At 41.2% G+C, this 18,574-nt stretch overlaps 1 protein-coding gene across 1 annotated transcript in view; it reads right to left on the bottom strand.

The window, feature by feature from the left end:
- LOC130357410 (uncharacterized) overlaps positions 1-17,848 on the bottom strand; it is an 88,136-nt gene extending 70,288 nt beyond the window's left edge. Inside the window, exon 1 of the mRNA XM_056560123.1 lies at positions 17,790-17,848. Coding sequence (XP_056416098.1) covers positions 17,790-17,834 — 45 coding nt within the window. The 5' untranslated portion in view covers positions 17,835-17,848. The remainder of the gene's footprint in view (positions 1-17,789) is intronic.
- Between the last annotated feature and the right edge of the window lie 726 nt (positions 17,849-18,574).

Genomic DNA, 18,574 nt, shown 5'->3' with positions numbered 1-18,574 from the left:
ATCACTATTTGTCTACACTAGACCGAAAATAATGATAAAAAATCCCTCTTACACCACCCAATTTAAGGTATCGCTGCCACCACCTGTTAATTTCAAGCCGACAGGAAGCTATCAATCCAATCAGGGTAATTGAATTTACAAGATGTACATACAAATGGATTTTTCACAGGACATATATCACAAATGACAACAATCACCCTGCAACATGGATATATTTTGCCATGGTATATGACAAGCAGTACCTTTTGTATATTTCACTCTGCGGATGCGCCAATGGCAGTCACAAGAGCGAGCTCCCTGCTGTGGCTGGGTAGCTCTATGTGTCTGCTCATAGGGGCGGATTTTCCGCTGCACATCTGCCAGAAGCAGGCACTGTGTCTTAACCCCTTATGGACGCAGGGCGTTCAGGTACGCCCTCACTTGCTGGTACTTAAAGGGGTACTCCAGTGGAAAACATTTTTTTTTCAAATCAACTGGTGCCAAAAAGTTAAACAGATTTGTAAATTACTTCTATTTGAAAATCTTAATCCTTCCAGTACTTATCAGCTGCTGTATGCTGCACAGGAAGTTCTTTTCATTTGAATTTACTTTCTGTCTGACGACAGTACTCTCTGCTGGCACCTCTGTCCATGTCAGGAACTGTTCAGAGCAGGATAGGTTGGCAATGGGGATTTGTTCCTACTCTGGACAGTTCCGGTCATGGACAAAGTGGTCAGCAGAGATCACTGTGGTCAGACAGAAAAGAATTTCCTCTGTAGTATACAGCAGCTGATAAGTACTGGAAGAATTAAGAATTTTTAATAGCAGTAATTTACAAATCTGTTTAACTTTCTGGCACCAGTTGATATAAGAAAAAGGTTTTCCACTGAGTACCCCTTTAAGGACTCAGGCACACCTGTATGTCCTGAGTCCCGCTATTGGGGTTTAAACCATTCTCACGACCGGAGAATGGGCAGCCAGGACCCACGGCTAATGCCGGGCACCACCGATCAGGCCGATGCCCGGCATTAACCCTTTAGATGCCGCTATCAAAGTGAAAGTAAAACTATCCCAGCAGTTCAGTGGAGCTGATCAGGACTATCACGACAGAATCGCGATGTCCCAATCAGCTTACTAGATGACAGGAGGGTCCTCACTTGCCTCCTGGTCGTCCGATCAGCGATCTACTGCTCCATGCCTGCTCAGCAGGCTGGAGCAGCAGAGTGCCCATAACACTGATCAGTGCTATGCTATGGCATAGCAGTGATCAGTGTATGCAATCAGATGATTATGTCTATTCCTCTGACTGTGTTGATAATAGTCGGTATTGCTTCAGGTAGAACGCCGGCTCCACGTGGCGCTGGATACAGATAGAAGGAATATCAGGTAAAATCAAGGTAGTTTATTTCCCAAGATGCAACGCGTTTCGCTGCAGGAAAGCAGCTTCATCAGGCATCATCATGCCTGATGAAGCTGCTTTCCTGTAGCGAAACGCGTTGCATCTTGGGAAATAAACGACCTTGATTTTACCTGATCTCCTTCTATCTGTATCCGGCGCCACGTAGAGCCGGTGTTCTCCCTGAAGCAATACCGACTGTTCACCATTGCCATGCCGGAGGGCTGCAGATACTACACCAATTGATGCGTTTACCATTGTTGTGTATGCTGTTACACAACCACTTCTGGTGAGCAGCTTTTATACCTCATTTTTTATATTGAGAATCTCTCTTTCATTACACCAGGAAGCACTCTCTCTTCCTCTTTTTAGATTGTGATGATAATAGGTAGGGGTCAATATCATGCTTTAGGATAATGTAATTAGGGTTTTTCTCATCATAGCTCTGCTGTAAAATGAGGCTGTCTATGACAACATATGGGATTATCTGCTAACATGGGTAGTATTATAAGTAAACAGTGATAGTTGCGGCGATCACATGACCAGTCATATTGTGTAGCTTGAGACATGTGATTTATATTAATATATATAAACCGGCGATCACATGGTTAGTCACATTGTGTAGCCCAGATCATGTGACTTTATTACCGGGCGATATGCAAATAGGAAGCAATGAAAGATGAGATGCCATTGCACATGCGCTGAGAATGCTGACAATATTTTTGGTGCCCAGATGGTGCTGATGTTGATTATGTTGTTGGTGCGCACGCGCAGCTGGTGCTGATGCGCACGCACAGATGGCACCAAGGACAGTAGGCCGAAGTGCGATGTGCGCAGGTGATGTAATAATATGCAGTACATGCTGACATAATACTCGTCGCACTATACGCATTGATGATTGGTTGAACTTTAACCCCTTAAGGACCGAGCCCTTTTTCACCTTAAGGACCAGAGCGTTTTTTGCAATTCTGACCACTGTCATTTTAAACATTTATAACTCTGGAATGCTTTTAGTTATCATTCTGATTCCGATATTGTTTTTTCGTGACATATTCTACTTTAACTTAGTGGTAAAATTTTATGGTAACTTGCATCCTTTCTTGGTGAAAAATTCCCAAATTTGATGAAAAAAATGAAAATTTTGCATTTTTCTAACTTTGAAGCTCTCTACTTGTAAGGAAAATGGATATTCAAAATAATTTTTTTTTGGGTTCACATATACAATATGTATACTTTATGTTTGCATCATGAAATTTATGAGTTTTTACTTTTGGAAGACACCAGAGGGCTTCAAAGTTCAGCAGCAATTTTGACATTTTTCACAAAATTTTCAAACTCGCTATTTTTCATGGACCAGTTCAGGTTTGAAGTGGATTTGAAGGGTCTTCATATTAGAAATACCCCATAAAAGACCCCATTATAAAAACTACACCCCCCAAAGTATTCAAAATGTCATTTAGTAAGTGTTTTAACCCTTTAGGTGTTTCACAAGAATAGCAGCAAAGTGAAGGAGAAAATTCAAAATCTTCATTTTTTACACTCGCATGTTCTTGTAGACCCAATTTTTGAATTTTTGCAAGGGGTAAAAAGGAGAAAATTTTTACTTTTATTTGTAGCCCAATTTCTCTCGAGTAAGGACATACCTCATATGTCTATGTTAATTGTTCAGCGGACGCAGTAGAGGGCTCAGAAGGGAAAGAGCGACAAATAGTTTTTGGGGGCATGTCACCTTTAGGAAGCCCCTATGGTGCCAGGACAGCAAAAAATACACACATGGCATACCATTTTGGAAACTAGACCCCCACAGGGAACGTAACAAGGGGTAAAGTGAACCTTAATACCCCACAGGTGTTTCACGACTTTTGCATATGTAAAAAAAATAAAAAAAATTTTACCTAAAATGCTTGGTTTCCCAAAAATTTTACATTTTTAAAAAGTGTAATAGCAGAAAATACCCCCCAAAATTTGAAACCCAATTTCTCCCGATTCAGAAAACACCCCATATGGGGGTGAAAATTGCTCTGCTGGCGCACTACAGGTCTCAGAAGAGAAGGAGTCACATTTGGCTTTTTGAAAGCAAATTTTGCTCTGGGGGCATGCCGCATTTAGGAAGCCCCTATGGTGCCAGGACAGCAAAAAAACACACATGGCATACCATTTTGGAAACTAGACCCCTCAGGGAACGTAACAAGGGGTAAAGTGAACCTTAATACCCCACAGGTGTTTCACGACTTTTGCATATGTAAAAAAAAAAAATTTTTTTACCTAAAATGCTTGGTTTCCCAAAAATTTTACATTTTTAAAAAGTGTAATAGCAGAAAATACCCCCCAAAATTTGAAACCCAATTTCTCCCGATTCAGAAAACACCCCATATGGGGGTGAAAATTGCTCTGCTGGCGCACTACAGGTCTCAGAAGAGAAGGAGTCACATTTGGCTTTTTGAAAGCAAATTTTGCTCTGGGGGCATGCCGCATTTAGGAAGCCCCTATGGTGCCAGAACAGCAAAAAAAAACACATGGCATACCATTTTGGAAACTAGACCCCTCGGGGAACGTAAAAGGGGTAATGTGAACCTTAATACCCTACAGGTGTTTCACGACTTTTGCATATGTGAATTTTATTTTTTTTTTTTTTACCTAAAATGCTTGGTTTCCCAAAATTTTTACATTTTTAAAAAGGGTAATAGCAGAAAACACCCCCCAAAATTTGAAGCCCAATTTCTCCCGATTCCGAAAACACCCCATATGGGGGTGAAAAGTGCTCTTCTGGCGCACTACAGGTCTCAGAAGAGAAGGAGTCACATTTGGCTTTTTGAAAGCAAATTTTGCTCTGGGGGCATGCCGCATTTATACACATACACATACCCCTACACAGCCCCCCTCCCCTCCCCAATAAAAATGAAAAACGTCTGGTACGTCACTGTTTCCAAAACGGAGCCTCCAGCGGTTGCAAAACTACAACTCCCAGCATGCACTGATAGACCGTCCATGCTGGGAGTTGTAGTTTTGCAACAGCTGGATGTTCCCCCCCCCCCCCAATGTGAACGTACAGGGTACACTCACATGGGCGGAGGATTACAGTAAGTATCCAGCTGCAAGTTTGAGCTGCGGCAAATTTTCTGCTGCAGCTCAAACTGCCAGCGATAAAATACTACTGTGAACCCCCGCCCATGCGACTGTACCCTAAAAACACTACACTAACACAAAATAAAATAAAAAGTAAAAAACACTACATATACACATACCCCTACACAGCCCCCCTCCCCTCCCCAATAAAAATGACAAACGTCTGGTACGCCACTGTTTCCAGAACGGAGCCTCCAGCTGTTGCAAAACAACTACTCCCAGTATTGCCAGATAGCCACTGACTGTCTAGGCATGCTGGGAGTTTTACAACAGCTGGAGGCCCCCTGTTTGGGAATCACTGGCGTAGAATTCCCCTATGTCCACCCCTATGCAATCCCTAATTTAGGCCTCAAATGCGCATGGCGCTCTCACTTTGGAGCCCTGTCGTATTTCAATTGGTCGGGCCGACGAATCAGGGCGATCGTGAGGTGGCACCAGTGCCACCTCACCCCTGCAGGCTCTGGCTGTTCGGGGCAGTCTCTGACGGCCCCGATCAGCCAGTAATTCCGGGTCACCGGGTCACTGGAGACCCGATTGACCCGGAATCGCCGCAGATCGCTGGACTGAATTGTCCAGCGATCTGCGGCAATCGCCGACATGAGGGGACATAATGACCCCCCTGGGCGATATGCCGGGATGCCTGCTGAACGATTTCAGCAGGCATCTGGCCCCGGCTCCCCTCCGGCTAGCCGGAGGGCCGGAAATGCTCAGGGCGTATCCATACGCCCTCGGTCCTTAAGGATTTGGAAACGGGGGCGTATGGATACGCCCTATGTCCTTAAGGGGTTAAAGGGGTACTCCAGTGGACAACTTTTTTTTTTTTTTTAATCAACTGGTGCCAGAAAGTTAAACAGATTTGTAAATTACTTCTATTAAAAAATCTTAATCCTTCTAGTACTTATTAGCTGCTGAATACTACAGAGGAAATTATTTTCTTTTTGGAACACAGAGCTCTCTGCTGACATCATGACCACAGTGCTCTCTGCTGACATCTCTGTCCATTTTAAGAACTGTCCAGAGTAAAAGAAAATCCCCATAGCAAACATATGCTGCTCTGGACAGTTCCTAAAATGGACGGAGATGTCAGCAGAGAGCACTTTGGTCATGATGTCAGCAGAGAGCTCTGTGTTCGAAAAGAAAATAATATCCTCTGTAGTATTCAGTAGCTAATAAGTACTAGAAGGATTAAGATGTTTTAATAGAAGTAATTTACAAATCTGTTTAACTTTCCGGAGCCAGTTGATATATAAAAATAAGTTTTGGCCTGGAATACCCCTTTAACTTTCTAGCACCAGTTGATTTAAAAAAAAATAAAAAATAAAAAATAAAGAAGTTTTCCACCGGAGTACCCCTTTAACCTATGCACCAGATGACCCCCAATATGGCACCTGATGATGCTTAATTCGGCGCCAGCTGATGCCCAATTTGGCGCCCGCCAAACCACGAGCATGATTTGATTGTTATCCACACCTGACAGGTATTTATCTTATTCTATATTGTATGTAAGACACATTTATCTTATTCCATATTGTATATAAGACTCAGTAATCTGTAACACCTCTACACCCCTGAGGAAGTCACATGTGGTTACGAAACGCGTAAGATCCTTGTTGGACATGGGCTCATATACCTCACTGTTCCTCCTGTCCCGGTTCTGCCTGGTTTGCTTCCCTCTATGAGATGGTTGTATACCAGCTTATTTCTTATTTCAACATTGTTTGTATATATTGTTTATCTATTTTTCTCATACAAAATGTTGATTTTAAGCTGGTCTGCATGATACTTTGATTCCTTTTTTAGGTCTCTCTATACACACCATATCAGTGTTTTGCAGTTGTGCTCTACAATTTCATGCATGTTATTGGGTACACATTTGTAGTATTCATGTCGCTCTAGGAGGTAGCACAGGCACATATTACCTGGACGGGGGTTTACATTATTACTTAGCCCCTGCCTTGGGGTGACACCATGCCGCCACAGTGTCTCCCGATTGCTGTAGTTCGAGCCATTTTAAGTGTTTTTAATAGGTGTGTCTTGTCTTATGCTGATTTTGTACTTTTTGTATATTTTGTGTATCTTTAATAAAATTTTATATTTTGTACGACTTTGTCCAATTGGGTGTGCATCTCTTTTAGCACTGATTCTTGTTTTGGAGTTCTGGAGACAATAACATGGGACAAGTGACATACATTATTGTCCCAAGACATTACAGTTGATCCTTAGGGAGGAATAGTCTGATTTTTCTTGGACCATTTTGACTGGGGAACAGACCGAAAGAGGCTGAATCCACATAGAATGGCACCTCAGTGGATCCCAAGTTATAAAAAATAGGAAACATGTGAGTTTCTTATTGACATTTTGTCTCCATCTCCTGCCCTCATACTCCATATAGCAAAAAATATTCATATGTTGTCCCCTCATTGCAAAATATTTAAATATAAACTTACTACTTGTACATTTTTCCTGTTGGAATATGCTGTGAAAGACAGGAAGTAAAGCAAAAAACTGCCATCCTCTGTCCACTTAATTTCCTCTGGAACCCCCCTCCCTTTTTCAGCACTTTGATTGGCAAATGGGGGTATTAATATGAGGTACAAGTTAAATAAAACAACCTCATATGCCTCACATAAGTGTTAATTATATGAGGTACATGAGCCTAATAGTTTAAGACAAGTTGTGTTACTTTGGAGGTATATCTTTGGTTACTGATGGGAGGCATAGGGTTATTTACCATTAATATAAGGCCCATGAGTACCCCTTTTAAGACCCTCATTATGCAGAAAACGAACTGGGGCATCTCATTGACTTGTCTTGTATACTTTCTAACACTGAAGTTATGAGAAATATAGTAAAAAAAAAAAAAAAAAGCAAATAAACTCTCCAAAGGTGACATTGTTTAGGATCAGTGTATACATAATCTATACAATCATTGTTAATATAGGTAGAACATTATTAGTAAGCATGCAGAAACTGTATGCTGCTGGCTGATGCCCGACTGGAAGGAACGTCCCCCAAGTTATAGAAATAATGTAGGAATGTGTGTCAGGCACATAAAGCAACATTTCTCTTTGGTATTATATGATAGACTTTATTTAGCTGAAAACAATACATTTCAGCAGAAAACACAGTAGGTCCCTTTATCATTTGACACAATCTAAAAGGAAACTGTACAGGACTCAACTGAATCATATCTGACAATCGCGGTTTTTTTTGGTTTTTTGCTTGATGTGCCTGGCATCATATCTGTGCACTACATCTTTTATTCTTTCCAGGATGTCAAACTGAAGGTATCGGTCTCTACCCAATCAGGAAAAAATACACATGAAGCTCCAGAAACATGCAAAACTCCGAAATATGTTTTTTATTTGTCACCCTATTTAAACTAGTCCTAGTGTGTGCGTATGGGAATTTTTTTTGTGACTTGCATTATATTAAGAATATCTTTATCCTGTTTCTTTAAAGGGAGTTTACAAACTAAATCCTTATTGCCACAAGAATGTTTTGTTATTTACTTAATACGTGTTGGCAGTTCAGTCTGTTTCATTTAATTTTTTTCATAATATTTTCTCTTAATATCTTCTCTTGCAGACAAAGTTAATCTATTTATACTTAACGTGTTCCAAATCTTTAAATAATAACTTACCATCATGGAATTTTATGCTCCAACTTCCTTAACCGAGCGAGGCTTCAGTTCCATTAAAACAGCTGATACATTGTGCTCTATTAGTTCCATCACTATTATGTTTATTGTTCCAGCTCAATTCTTTTACAAGTTATTAAAAGGAACTGTCTCCAGGAGAAACGCTCCACCCACCAACACAAGATCGGTCATGCTTTATTCCCAAGTTAAACATTGAAGAGACCAAGTTCAGTAACAAGAATGTGAACACTTACCTTATGACAACATTGCTGCAGACTGAACAGAAAGAACAGGAGACAGTAGTGATTAACATAGGGTTCGTCACACGTTTAAACAATGACGGGTAGTACAAATATCAAGATTATGGTTCAAATATTATTAGAAAAAAAACCTATTACAGTACATCAGTGTAATATGCATACACCTATAACTTAAAGGGGTACTCCACCCCTAGACATCTTATCCCCTATCCAAAGGATAGGGGATAAGATGTCAGATCGCCACGGTCCTGCTGCTGGGGAGCCCTGGGATCCCCGCTGCGGCACCGCGCTCTCATTACAGCACAGAGCGAGTTCGCTCTGTGCGTAATTACGCGCAGTACAGGGGCCGGAGCATCGTTACATCACAGTTCCGCCCCTCGTGACGTCACGCCCCCTCCCATAGACTTGCAATAAGGGGACTGGCCGTGATGTCACGAGGGGCGGAGCCATGATGTCACGCTGCACCGTCCCCCGTATCGCCCGTCATTACGCACAGAGCGAACTCGCTCTGTACTGTAATGAGAGCGCAGTGCCGCAGCGGGGATCCCAGGGCTCCCCAGCAGCGGGACCGCGGCGATCTGACATCTTCTCCCCTATCCTTTGGATAGGGGATAAGATGTCTAGGGGCGGAATACCCCTTTAACTTTTATTAAAGTCCACATAAAAGGCCATCCGGCCACAGGTGTGGTCCAAACAATGATAGTGCTGAAGATATGGCACATGGGGTTGTGTGAGGGTAAGGGGTTACTATCCCTAATCTGGGGAACTAGTAACATCCTACAGGGAATAGGAGTTTACTAGTAAAAGGGATATACAGGCAGGTATCAACCAAAAAACAAACAAAATGAAAATGTAAATAAAAAAATACCAATCCTCACGTAAGATGTAGCCTATTGTTACTCTATAATGAAAACCAATAATCCTATAGGTGACCCAGTTATATGCCCATTTATCCAGAGCGTTTGCCTGTACTGTTTTCAATCACGGCTCATGAGGGTCATAAACAAAAGTCCTAGGTTACTCAATATATCATTTTGTCTAGATGGGATGGTTATATGGACAACAAAGGTCCAATTATTGTGCCACTAGAACAACATAAGGAACATATTTGAATGCTAGAGGTATACTCATGTTAAACATCTAAGGATTGTAACACTAAAGAAACCATCATGCAGTACATATATCTTATAAGACACCATGTAGAGTAGTCCTGCACATGCAATAAATATCGCCGTACCTATTATTGAATAGGTATTCTATGTACAGAATATATAGGCATAGTCAATAATATATGCAGGACCATAGCTCAATAAAAATGTGACTGCCTGTAGTGATAGGACCACAACTGCTGTTTTAGGGTTGGTTCCCACATCCTTATATTTTGCTGCAGATTTTCTGCAGCATTTTTTGCTTCCCATTGAAGTCAATGGCCCTTATTTACTAAGAGTGTTGTGTAGGTTTCTTTGTGGGTTTTAATTCCCTACAATTTATTTTCCTCGGTATTTACTAAGGTTTCCCTACATTTTCCACTTTCCCTACACTTTTTTTTACATATGCTCTGATCTGTCTGGTTTTCTTCAGCTCAAATCCACCACATTTTATGTGGAAACCTTAGTAAATATGTTGGGCTTTTGTGAAAATGTCGGGAATACGCCCCTTTTTGGAGACCACACCCCCTTTTCCTGACGGTCACGCCCCATATTCAGGTTTTCTTAGCAAAATGGAGAGTTAGTCGGGTTTTTTCAATTCTGGAGCAAATTCTGGCGCACAATCTGGCGCAGACAGAATTTCTGGCGCAATGCGACAGAATCTGGCGCACAACCCGACAAAACATGTCGGGTTTGCAATAGTAAATGAGGGCCATTGTGTAGCAAAATCTGCTGAAGCAAATCTGTAGCGAATCTTCAGCAAAAATAAGTGTGACCTGATCCTTCGGGTATATTTACATGTACCGTCTCCTGTGCATATTTGATGCTGCAGATTTTATGCTCCAGATTTCAATGTGAACTAAATGACTGAACAAAGCTTCAAATCTGCAACATTAAATATGTACAGGATACGTTAAACGACCCTTAACAAATAATGACTCCAAAGTTCTGTGTCAGTGCCAGTAAGCAAAAAGGCTTCTTGAATTTTCCCCTGGTTTAGGCATGGGGAAGTGTCACGCTGAACTGTGGAGACATTCTCCATTTAGGTCTTAGGATAGCTCTGCTCCACTGGAAAGCCATGGGCAGATGATGGAGGGTCATGCCAAATCAGGCAAATAATATGTCACCCATGCAAGGCCAGCTGTTACTGAAATATATGGATATGAGGACAGGCATGTCCGCCCACTCTCAGGTTTCAGTGTCAAGGAGAGAGTACACCAGGCATATACAGGCGACAGACATGCAGCAGCAACTAAGCACCACATGCCCATCCAACCTGCCTTTCATGTAAAGATACTGTACATTATGCAGGCATTAATTACATAGTCCACCCTCAAGAACGCCTACTGCTGCAGGCTTAAATGCAGTATATATACAGTAGTCCCTCAAGTTACAATATTAATTGGTTCTGGGACGACCATTGTATGTTGAAACCATTGTATGTTGAGACCATAACTCTATGGAAACCTGGTAATTGGTTCTAAAGGCACCAAAATGTCATCCAAAAATAGGAAAAAGTAAGAATTAAAGAAAAATAAGTAGATAACTAATACAGATAAAGCAAGTCCTTACATATAAAGTAAGAAATAGCTGCTGGGAGCTGTATGTCAGTGTTTCCCAAGCAGGGAGCCTCCAGCTGTTGCAAAACTACAATTCCCAGCATGCCCGGACAGCCAAAGGCTGTCCGGGCATGCTGGGAGTTGTAGTTTTGCAACAGCTGGGGGCACCCTGCTTGGGAAACACTGGTCTATGTAGAGGACAGGAGCTTCTTCGGGGTCCTGTACAGTACAGACAGTGTCCTAAAAAAGTAATGGAGTCCCCCTCACCTGGTGTCCAAAGGAGCAGCTAAGCCTGGTACAGGTAAAGTGTACAGAACATGTAATACCTCCCTGTACTGTAGGGGGCGTTACCAGACACCAGTCAGTGTATACACTTCAGTAATACTGGTGTTTTACCAATGAAATGTCCATTCTGATTGGTCGGTTCTTCCAGCCATTGACACGTTTTACAGATCTGGACTGTCTGTAGCATTGTATATTGAATCTGGTTTCAACTTACGATGGTCCAGAAAAGACCATTGTATGTTGAAACCATTGTATGTTGAGGCCATTGTAAGTTGAGGGATCACTGTACATTCAAAGCTGCCCACAGATGCTGCACTAAGTATTATATGTGACAGACGACAGTATATATATATATATATATATATATATATATATATATATATATAATATTTGACCCCCGGACGAAGCTCTCTAGATCGAAACACATGTTGGGGTGGCAGCATCCTGGGGCCTCTAACACCAGAACAACATCCTTTGATTGGTATAGCTCTTTGTATGCACTTTTGTGTATTTCTTACGGTTTCCATTGTATCAGTATGGCTGAACGACCTTGTAGTTTCCTCATCATGAAACACTTGCATAGCCACTCTGAAGTTGCACTCTTTTATATCATGTTTGTATGTTAAAGGTTTCACATACCATCCAGATATTACTGCTACTACTGTAAATTGCCCCAATATCCATATGCTAGCCCTGATGATGCCGCTTATCTTGTGTCCATTCCTCCTTTCTTTTTTTATTGATTTTAAGTTCATGTTGCTTCAATAAAATGTATATATTTTTGTACTGATTTATGAGTAGCTGCAAGATTTGTGAAATGTAGTCATTTAGACCATCGCATGAAGATGGTAAATCCAGAAAGCCTCCTTTTGAGGAATAGTCTTATCCAGTGGTCTTCAAACTGTGGTTCTCCAGATGTTGCAAAACTACAACTCCCAGCATGCCCAGCCATCCATTGGGGGTGCCACAATTTGGAGACTACAGGATAAGACTATTCTACAAAAGGAGGCTTTCTAGGTTTACCATGTTCCTTACGCGGTGGTCTAAATGACTTTTTTATTAATGTTGCCCATGCATATCGTTGAACGTATAGTTTCAACAGAATAAAAAGACATCACATTTTTTAGACAAAGTATAGAGGGAATATTATAAGAAGCTATCAAGAAGAAATAAAGGTATTCTCTTTCTAAGCTCCTGGGATTCCACTTCTACATTGCTGTTGTGTTGGATGTATTGTGGAACTTTTAGATATTGTATCACGACCCACTCATGCGGTAAAACCACCCCTACATATTGCAGCCAATGGCCACACAATGTGGCTGTAATGTTGGCAATATCAAGCTGTCATTGGTCACCGCATACAAGTATGGGTGTGCCCGCATGTATGATTGTGATACAGTACCCGCCCCTGCTGTTTTGAAAGTTATATTTCCAAGCAAGGCAGAAGTGGAGTCCTAGGAAGTGAAGAAGGGTAATACCTTTCCTGTTCTCGGATAACCCCTTTAAAGGGGTACTCCACTCACAGACATCTTTTATCCTATCCAAAGAATGCCGCCATAGACATGAAAGGAGGGGTCGTGGTCTGACGTCACGAGGGTGCGTAGCATGCGTCATGTTTCTGGCCGCGGAAATCCAGCGTTCTAAACATACTGTTATATAGCTGCGGTACGGGTTATATCGGTGCGGCACGGGTGCTGCACAGAGATCACTGGAGGTCCCAGCGTCAGAAAACCCTGAGATCAGACATATTATCCCCTATCCTTTGGATAGGGGATACGATGTCTGTGGGCAGAGTACCCCTTTAAACTCAGCTAACCATTCTGAATTAAAATGGGTGGTTGGGGACCTCCAATGCCTGGGGATTACTATTCTTGTCATTCGCAAGAAAAACTTAAGCATTTCCCTCTTTTGAGTGGATAGTCTGCAAGTCCGCCACCAAATGTGGAGGTGGGTGCTCTCTTCTTCCTCACATCGCCAGCAAACTTCCAAGTTCTGAGGAAACATCTGCTTTAATTTATTGGGGGGTGGGGGGCAGGGGGTGGCAGACCAAAAGGAAGTTTGCCTCATAACAGATTCAAATTGTATTAGGTCTCTGAACAAGGCAGCAGCTGGACCCAGTATTGTTATACAGGTAGAGAGCCAGGCATATTAAATCCATGCTCCCTGGGATTTTCCCTCAGAGAAGGACTCAAAAGGGTGAAGCCCTGCTTCATCAGTAAGATTCCTAATATTCAAGGTGGGAGAACGAGGTATTCCTAGTAGATGTAAAAGCTCCATTGCTACCAAAATACCTAGATTATCAAAAAAAGAGGAAGGAAGTGAAGAGAAGTTGGCGAGCCCCAAGTTTATCCAGGATCTGTATGTCTTAATATGTAATATAAGAGAATGCTCATTTAAATCGGACCTGTTAGCGGCTAAACTAAATAATCCATGGCTGTACAGGGCTTTGCACCAGGATTCTAGAATTGCCTTTTTTAGAGATGAGATATTAGCCTTTTTTGTTGATATATAAATCAGACTTAAAGGGGTACTCCACTCCACATTTACTTCCGAACACTGTGCACGTGCTGCGGGGGTCGACCACGCCCCCTCGTTACATCAGACCATGCCCCCTCAATGCAAATCTATAGGAGGGGGCGTGACAGCCACCACACCCCCTCCCGTAGCCTTGCACTGAGGGGGTGTGGCCTAACATCACGAGGGGGCATGGCCGACCCCCGCAGAACTAAATGTTCCGAACGCAGCCGGAACACTGGCCAGTGGAGTACCCCTTTAAGCAAGAGCCCAGGGTAAGCCAGCCTGTCTCCTTTTAATCACCGCCTCTGTGCATGCTTGCACACACCCTAGGCTTATTCACTGCAAGGAGGTGGTAAATAAGAAATCGGCTGGTTAAACTTGGGCTCTTGTGCATGCTACGGAATGCCCCCTGGGCACTTCAGGAGAGGACTATGGACATAAGAAAGATATGCCCAGAATCTTGATGAGAAGCCCTATTTAGCCTTGGGCTTATTTTTACCCCTGTTTACCTGCAGAAAGGTCCGCTTTAAATGAATAGGCTAAATGAAGGTGCTCTATCTCCTCCTGGCCATCTAATACACTCAGGACCTCCAATCTTTTAGTTCCTCCACTAAACTTCCCAGTGGATGCGAGACACTGTGGCTTGTAGGGCTTTACAACCACTGTGAAATTTGGTGTAAGATTGTTGATGTGGAGATGCTTCAGCAAGGATGGAATGGGGCAGATTTGTTTGTGAAGGATGCATGAATCAAGCCATCTACAAGGTTATGCAGGAAGTACACCTTCTCCCTTCTGCTTTGAGGCTACGTTTCCACACAGGTTATTTCTGCCATTTTATTTTATTTTTTGAAAACTGCCACTGCAGTTTTTGAGCCAAAAACAGACGCAGACTCAGTAGAAAGGAAAAATATAAATCCTTGTTTTATATTTCCCATTCCTTTTGGTTTTGGCTCAAAAACTGCAGTGGCAGATATCTAAAAAACACCAGAAAAAAACTTGTGTGGAAACTTAAGGGCATGTTCACATTGAGTAATGTGAACGAAATCTCCTCTCGCAGAATTCTGCAGGTTGGGTGTGGTTTTACAGCTCATTTTATTAACCCCTTCATGACCCAGCCCATTTTCACCTTCAGGACCTGGGCATTTTTTGAAAATCTGACCACTGTCACTTTAAACATTAATAACTCTGGAATGCTTTTACTTATCATTCTGATTCCGAGATTGTTTTTTCGTGACATATTCTACTTTATGTTATTGGTAAAATTTCACAGATATTTGCATCCTTTCTTGGTAAAAAATCTAAAAATTTCATGAAAATTTTAAAAATTTTGCATTTTTCTAACTTTGAAAGTCTCTGCTTGAAAGGAAAATGGATATTCCAAATAAATTACATATTGATTCACATATACAATATGTCTACTTTATGTTTGCATAAAAAAATTGACAAGTTTTTACTTTTGGAAGACACCAGAGGGCTTCAAAGTTCCGCAGCAATTTTCCAATTTTTCTCAAGATTTTCAAAATCGTAATTTTTCAGGGCCCAGTTCAGGTTGGAAGTGGATTTTAAGGGTCTTCATATTAGAAATACCCCATAAATGACTGCATTATAAAAACTGCACCCCCCAAAGTATTCAAAATGACATTCAGTAAGTGTTTTAACCCTTTAGGTGTTTCACAGGAATAGCAGCAAAGTGAAGTAGAAAATTCTAAATCTTCATTTTTTACACTCGCATTTTCTTGTAGACCCAATTTTTGAATTTTTACAAGGGGTAAAAGGAGAGAAATCACCCTAAAATTTGTAACCCAATTTCTCTCGAGTAAGCACATACCTCATATGTCTATGTAAAGTGGCTCCATTTTACTTTTTTAAGACATTGCTTGTACTGTACAGAACCCTGAAGAAGCTCCTGTCCTCTACATAGACAGTGATTTACAGCTTCCAGCAGATCTTTCTTACTTGGACTTGTTTTATCTCTATTAGTTATCTACTTTTTTTTCCCCTATTTTTGGGTGACTGATTTTGGTGGCTTCAGAACCAATTACCAGGTCTCCATAAAGTTATGGTCTCAACATACAATGGTTTCAACATACAATAGTCATCCTGGAAGCAATTAATATTGTAACTTGAGGGACCACTGTACTACAACACAGAGTTCCAAAGGAAGCTTGATAATGTTCAGATGGCGGCAGACACTTTTTTTTATAACTGATAAAAATCTATGAGTGTAGTGCCTCTATTAACACAACCTCTTCAGATGAGCACATAACCTGCATCACGATTATATTATTCAGTAGTACAACCTTCCTACACATGAAGGCACAAACCAGGTATAAAGGCCTTTAGACTATCTATTATGGTCCTCTTTAATAATAATGGTCCTCTTTAAAGGGGTACTCCGGCGCTAAGACATCTTATTCCCTATCCGCCGCTGGGGACCCCAGTGATCTTGCACGCAGCACCCCGTTACAATCAGTCCCTGGGTCTGATTACTGGCGATCACGGGGGCCAGAGCATTTTCTGGTAGAACAAACACAACCTTTCAGCCTGCCTTTAAATACTGTGCTTAGAGCAACAACTTCCAAAAGTCAGCTGTAAACTAGAATACCAGACTCATTTAGACAAAGAGAACTGCAGTTACAAATTATGAATGGAATGAATATACCAAAAACAATAAATACAGTCAAGTCAAACGTTAAAGGGGTACTCCACTGGAAAACATTATTATTTTTTTTTTTTAAATCAACTGGTGCCTGAAAGTTAAATAGATTTGTAAAACACTTCTATTTAAAATTTTTAATCCTTCTAGTACTTATCAGCTGCTATATCCTCCACAGGAAGTTCTTTTCTTTTTGAATTTCCTTTCTGTCTGACCACAGTGCTCTCTGCTGTCACCTCTGTCCATTTTAGGAACTGTCCAGAGCAGGATAGGTTTGCTATGGGGAATTACTCCTACTCTGGACAGTTCCTTTTGGACGGAAAGGAAATTCAAAGAAAAGCACTTCCTGTGGAGCCTACAGCAGCTGATAAGTACTGGAAGGATTAAGATTTTTAAATAGAAGTCATTTTAAGCTTAAGGTACTAGACAAATGCTGTAATATATTTAAGCAGAAGGAATGGGCCATGTATACCGCTTCTACGTGTACCATGTCTGTGCATGCAAACTGAATTAGTTAAGTCAACTTAAAGATGAACATAATGCAATAAATCTGAAAATTACACTGCACACAAAAAAATTAAATAAAATAAAAGACCATAAAAAAGGGTAAGTGTGAAACAGGAACCTTTCATGGAAACATGGAAATTAGGTACCAAAGTATTGATAGTGTCATAAAGGTCTTAAGGAAAATAGAAATTTTATCTAAATCTGCAGTTAGGTACCTCATTGCAATTGCACCACATTCTGAAATGAGCTCTGTCTATCAAACAGGGAGAGAGCAAAGAATAAGAGTGGAGGTTTTAGCCCAGGGCCCGCTGCCTCTTCTACACTTCACAGCAGCATAAAACTGTTATTCTTCTGGCAAAATGCAGTCACAGACAGCTAAATGAAAAGTAATATTTGTTTTTTTATATATGCTTTTTCTGGGTGACAGATTCCCTTGCATACTTTGTATAAGCTAGAGCCCCAGCAGAGGCGGCTCTAGACTTTTTGAGGCCTTAGGCAAAAATAAATCTGAGGCCCCCCAAGCGCGCTAAAAAAGAAAAAGTAAAAAAAATGAACAAAAGTAAAAAAAAAATGTTTTTACGCGGGGCTCCCCTACCTAGGTTGACGAGCAAAAAAAAAAAAAGGATACAATGGTAAAAAAAATAAAAAACGCAATGCACTATATCTATCTATCAGTGGGTATGTAGTTTAAAGTGCTGCTTTATACAGCAACTCACCAATGACGTCTTCTCTAACTTGCTTCGTTGCCTTCTCTTCTCCATTTGGTCTGGGCCATCATGACAATTTCTTCCACCCACAATTCTTCACCGTTAAACCTGCAAAACAAGCCTATTAGGCTGCGCACTTTTTTTTCCCATGGGTACATTGGGTGACAGACAGGGGCGGATCCAGAGAGTCTCGGGAGGGGCACTATTAGAGTATTTTGTGTTGGCGGACAGAAAATAAGATTACGGAACTGACAATATTATTAAATGTATCATACAGTCCTAACCTTGTTTAAGACTCTTAGGCCGTGCTCATATGTCAGAATAATAATCAAATATACCAATTGCCACAGAATGGGAAAGTGCTAAAGAAATTTTTACCATTTAAAACTACAGCTCCCAGTATGACCTAAGCAGTGGTAAGGGGATGCTGGGAGTTGTTGTTTCACCCATCATAACTGCAGAACTTACAAGTAACTCCAGCTCTGATGGGACATAGTGAGGAGAATACAGAATGATATCAGTGATTACAGGTGACGTCTTCTCTATAGTGAGGAGAATACACAATGATATCAGTGATTACAGGTGACGTCTTCTCTATAGTCTTTCCTTATCTAATTCAGCTGGTACATACCGCCAGGATTTGTTCCAGCTAAAACTTCTCTCTGCAGAACTTGATGCCCAGACGTCTCCTCACTATGTCAGCACATTCTGATCCTCTATATGAAAACGATAATTATTATAATACTGCCAAACACTGTATTCTTTGAATATAATACTGGCACACACCCTCTGAA

This window comes from Hyla sarda, chromosome 1, assembly GCF_029499605.1.
Source record: "Hyla sarda isolate aHylSar1 chromosome 1, aHylSar1.hap1, whole genome shotgun sequence".
Classification (NCBI taxonomy): Eukaryota; Metazoa; Chordata; class Amphibia; order Anura; family Hylidae; genus Hyla; species Hyla sarda.
Note: the sequence above shows the minus strand (reverse complement) of the source record. Positions and strands in the feature narration are given on the sequence as shown.